Genomic DNA, 5,328 nt, shown 5'->3' on the forward strand with positions numbered 1-5,328 from the left:
CGCAAGGACCCAAGTTCTAATCCCCGGTACCAAAAACAAAACAAAACTTCAAAAACAATCACCACAACTTAAAAACATTTCCTCTATCATTACAAAAAGTCGTGAAAATCTAATTTAAAATTATTTTGAATATCATAATCAAAAACTGTACAATTCAGGGCTGGAGATTTAGCTCAGTGGTTCAGCCACCTGCTTCGCAAGCGCAAGGTCCCAAGTTCGATCCCAGGAAGCAAAATAAAATTTAAAAAATTAAATACTTAATAAAATTTTTTTTTAAAAACTTTACAATTCAACATAAACTTTCATACCTATCATTATACACTCATTTTGTAAAGGTATCTTTATCAGATCTAGATGTCAGTACTTGCCTGCCAGTAGCTTTAACAAAAAGCACTTTCTCCTGTGTATCAAGAAAAACAGAAAATCACATGATTTGAGAAAAAACAGGGTGGGACAAGGGATTTAGTTTAGTGATTCCACCGCCTACCTCACAAGTGCAAGGTCCTGAGTTTGAACCCTGGTACCAAAAAAAGAAAGAAAAAGAAAAAAATGTGGAGGGCCAGGACTTATCTCAGTCCACAAGGACCGGAGTTCGATCACCAAAAACAAACAAACAAACAAAACAACAACAACAAAAAAAGAAAAAACAGGGAATTCCTAGAATGATAGTAAAACTAGTGGTGAATGATGTGTAGAAGATATTCAATTTATCCGTACTCTGGATAAAACAGGCTAAGCAGTACAATCAATCTACAGTATATAAAAAGAAAAAGAAAGATTTTTGTTTCAAATGTGTTAGTATGGCTATCCAGCCTCCATTTAGGGTGTTGATATCCTTGCTTATAATCTTTCACTTGTTGTGGGATTTGGTTTTTTTGGGGTGTGTATGGCTTTTTTAGACAGAGTCTTGCTATGCATTCCAGGCTGGCCTCCAATTCATTGTGAACCTCCAGCCTCGGCCTCCCAAGTGCTGGTATTATAGGCACATGCCACCATGCCCAGCTAATCTTTCACTCAATTATAGACTTGTATTCCTTCTACTTTATACCCCAAACTGCTGTATAATTTAATGCTAGATAAAACATTATTAATACTTTGTTTTAAAATTTTAATATAAAACACATAGGTAAATCTAAGATTATACTGTATAAATCATTCATTGTTCTAATAACAGCATTTTTAAATTACCTACCCCAAGAAAAAATATTCCATCTCTCTCACAATGAACCCAGTAAGAGGGCACATGTGAAATAAGTGTAACCAACAATACAACAGATGAATCTAGTAATTTACCATTGCTAGATTCTGCACATTCTTTTCTTAGCCCCTACACTCCATTTCCTTCTGTTCAGATTCTCACTGAACCCTGTCCAATCTTCCCTTAGAAAGAAATCAATAGGTAGAAAACAGACATTTGACTTAAAATACCATGGTATTAAAAAGTGGTATGTCTTGGCAGGGGATTTAGCTCAGTGGCATGGCACCTGCCTGGCAATCTCAAGATCCCAAATTCCATCCCTGGTACCCCCCCCAAAAAACTCATGTATCTTGAAAAATCTAGGTTTGGTATGGAAAAATAAAAAGCTAGGTGAACAATATAAAAATTAAATGAAAAACAAAAAAGGTACACTATTTGTCTAAAGTATATATAATGTTTAAACATTAGAAGAAACTATTTAAAAAATTTTAAATGGACAAGGGCTACAGATGTAGCTCAGCAGTAGAGCGTTTGTCTAGTATTCACCAGATCCTGAATCAATATGCAGCACTGGAAAAAAAGGTATAAGGAAATATAAAAACAGAAAAGAATCAGTAAATACAAAGATAAAAGGTTAAAACCAAGCTTATGTAAGGACATAAATATTCAGAATTTACAATCTGGTTAAAAGTTAAATCTCATTAAAATGAAAAAAGGGCTTTTACAACCATGAAAAGCAAGAAAAGATATCAACAAAGTAACAAAAATCTCACACTAATTCAGGCATGGTAGCCCATGCCTGTAATCCCAGCACTCAAGAGGCTGAGGCAGCAGAATTGCTGTGAGTTCAAGGCCAACCTGGGCTAAACAGTGAATAAAAAAAATCCTACGCTAAGTTCCTAGATGTTGACATTATAAATTAGTACAATCATCTATAGAACAATATGACAACATATGGCAAAAGATATAAAACATTTTGAGCCCCTTTGAGTTGACAAATCCACTTTAGGAAATAAAATCCAAGAAAGTAAGTTCCCAGGTAGAGGGCCGAAAAAGAACACCTAACTAGGCAAAGACCTTAGTAAAAACGCTACTCAACGGAAGGAAGTTGGGATCAAATTATAACATCTTAAATACAGTTGAACTTTTTCTTACCATTAAAATAATGATAACTATTCAAATTCAAAGGTGTGTAAATATAAAAGTATTAAGTCAGAAAAATATAAAACACAAAATGGATATTGGTTATAATTATGTGAAAAGTTGCCTTTACAACAAAAAGAAAGGAAAAGTATAGTAAACCACCTTTTTTATTTTATGGTGAGAAGACTATTTGTAATTACTTTAATGTTCCATTGAGTTTAAAAAACTATTTTTCCAGCCGGGCATGGTGGCGCTCGCCTGTAATCCGAGCACTCAAGAGGCTGAGGCAGGAGGATTGCTGTGAGTTCAAGACCAGCCTGGACTACACAGTGAGTTCCAGGTCAGCCTCAACTACACAGGGAGACCCTGTCTCAAAAAAAAACAAAAACAAAAACAAAAACAAAAAACAATAACAAAAAAAAACAAACTATTTTTCCTTTAAGTCTCCATTCACAGTTTGCTTAAAAATGGTTCTCCCACATGTACTTATAAGCTGTTAAGAGGAACAAATGGATAAAGCATTTTCAGTATACTTCAGTATGAAAATTTTTATCTTCAAAACCGATTCGTAATTAATTGTTAAGACATAATAGCAGGCACTGTTGTTTTAGCCTTTTAGGAAGCAAACAAGACTAGGGTTCACCAAAAAGTCTGACTACAAATTAAATAAGCTGATAATACAGTTCTTCAAAAATAATTTTATCAGACCAATTACCATTAATGTATAGATAGCCCGGGCTGGGGATTTAGCTCAGTGGTTCCACCCGCTTGCTTGGCAAGCTCACGCAAAGTCCCCAGTTCGATCCACCGTACCCCCGACAAAAAAATAAATAAATAAAAAATAAAGTACAGATAGCCAAGTTTGCCCTTATCAAGTCGATTATACCATTTTTGTGATTTGTAAAAATATAAGAAAACCATCTGATAATTAACACAACCTCAATGTTATACGAAGAGAAATACCAAAATGAACACCAAAGCAACTTAAATACTAGGAGCAAGCAAATTTTAAATCATTTTGTTTATATTTAGTCTACCATAGTCCTCCAACTTTCTTGAACTTTGATTTTCTTCATTTGAACTTTATTTGAAGATAGATGATTTAGATGTAAGTATCGACACTTTCTTCTTTCATTGCCATGTAATTCACTATGTCTGTGACTTAGAGACCCTCCAACCGAAAATAAAAAGGACCTTTTTATCAATGCTAAACAGAAGGTTCATTTATATTATAAATCATATTTTCAAGAGAAACAAGTCAATCAAATGCTTTTGATGTTTTACTAGTTATATTTTTAAATAAGCCCATTGTTTCCTCGTAAAATCGTGTTTATCAATTTTAAAAGGTCATAATCCATAGTTTTTATTTCATTGAATGCATCTTAAGAGATATGATTTACTCATGATTTAATGAGTTATTTTCTAAGATCTGAAATATTAAACGATATTCTTTTATTCGGTACTTCATTATCTAAAACTGGCAAATTTGGAATTCGCTCAATGTTCCTTATTATTTTTAATTGTGTCTTTTTTCCCAGTCTTTGGTCCGTCAAATCCCCTGCTGAGCCCGTTCTCCCCCCCTAAAAAAAAAAAAAAAAAAAAAAAGACCAAGCCTGGCCTCAGTTCCCGTATTCCAAGCCAGGACCAATCAGAAAACAGTTTTCTTCCACTAATCCGGAACTCTAGGCTGTTACCAACGCTGCTATTGGCCAGCGTCAATCCTTGGTACGTGCCCCAAGATAACCCCCAGATTTCTCTCTTTTCCCCCTACAATGGGCCTTCCTCGATGTTTGCATCATACTCATAATCCCCAACACCGCACTTGTGATAATCAACTCACATTCTTCAAAGTTTTAGGGAGGAAACAAGCGAGGCAAAGAGCGGAGGGGGGTACCCTTTCTCCAACTCGCGGGGAGGGGGAAGGGGCAGTCATTCTCCAGCTCGGCACCAAGCTCCGGAGCCTTGTACACCGAGGGCTGGGGGGGAGGGGGGTTTAGAGGTACAAGGTGGGCAGGGAGTAGAGAAAGAGTTGGTTTAAGTTGAAATGAAAACTTTACTCACCAGATCCTCGAAGCTTCTTCGGTGCTCTTTCCCCTCCCAGTCCAAGCGGCGTGGAATCAGCTGGGGGCCCGCAGGAAAAGAAAGGGGGGGGGGTGATGTAGGCAAAGCCTCTGCTCCCATCAATCGGACCTAGTCTGGGTCCAGGTCCTCGACCCTTTGCAGTCTTTATTTTTCTTATCCCAATAGCAATTGACTCATAGCTAAACGAGCTGAAGAGAGGGGGTATCCTTAAAAACCGCCTCCCATAAACATAAAGAGGGGGCGAGTTAAGAGCCTATCGTCATCCACCCCTTTTGAGGGAAGAAACCAGTTCACCCTGGTGACAACAGCTATGGGTGCCCAGATCGAACCACCTTCCCAAACCCTGCCCTCCGCCCTAGACTTGCCCTCCGCTTCCTCCAATCTCACCCCGGTCCTCCCCACCCCTTCCCAAAGGGGCTCCGTACCTGATGCTCCTCGAGCTCCTGCACTAGCACCTGAGCAAAAGGGAAACACGGATATGAAGAGCAACTTCGACCATCAACCCATTCCTCCCTCCCCAATTCGAACCCAGTCGCTGACTGTAGTACTAGTCAAGGCCGGCCTTTCCCTCAACCTCAAAGAACCGGTCACCCCGCTGCCTCTATTTTCCCATTGGGACCATTCCCCAGGACTCCCAGGTCTCTTCCCTCTCACCTGAGCGGATTTGTTGCAGGGTCCGGACTGCAAGAACCTAGCGATCAGGTAATACAGCTCTGAGGAAGAGGAGGGAAATGAGGTTGAGAGGGACGCTAAGAAGAGAAATAGAAGCTTTTTCAAAAGACACTGACAGCCGCGGCACTAAGCCCCCATCCCCATATCCACGGGACACAGCTACCCACCGGCTTCTATCTGGGTAGGTGCCGCCGCCATCCTTTTCCCGAGGGGGGTTAGGGCTGGTCCGGCGG

At 39.0% G+C, this 5,328-nt stretch overlaps 1 protein-coding gene across 1 annotated transcript in view; it reads right to left on the reverse strand.

The window, feature by feature from the left end:
- Brwd3 (bromodomain and WD repeat domain containing 3) overlaps positions 1 to 5,312 on the reverse strand; it is a 169,737-nt gene extending 164,425 nt beyond the window's left edge. The window contains exons 1-4 of the mRNA XM_010631085.2: positions 5,263 to 5,312; positions 5,078 to 5,136; positions 4,849 to 4,878; positions 4,403 to 4,462 (exon numbers count right to left, since the gene is read on the reverse strand). Of these exons, the coding sequence (XP_010629387.1) occupies positions 4,403 to 4,462; positions 4,849 to 4,878; positions 5,078 to 5,136; positions 5,263 to 5,293 (180 nt within the window). The 5' untranslated portion in view covers positions 5,294 to 5,312. The remainder of the gene's footprint in view (positions 1 to 4,402; positions 4,463 to 4,848; positions 4,879 to 5,077; positions 5,137 to 5,262) is intronic.
- Positions 5,313 to 5,328: the final 16 nt, after the last annotated feature.

The sequence above is a fragment of the Fukomys damarensis genome, unplaced genomic scaffold (assembly GCF_012274545.1).
Source record: "Fukomys damarensis isolate Sample0158 unplaced genomic scaffold, DMR_v1.0_HiC HiC_scaffold_39, whole genome shotgun sequence".
NCBI lineage: Eukaryota > Metazoa > Chordata > Mammalia > Rodentia > Bathyergidae > Fukomys > Fukomys damarensis.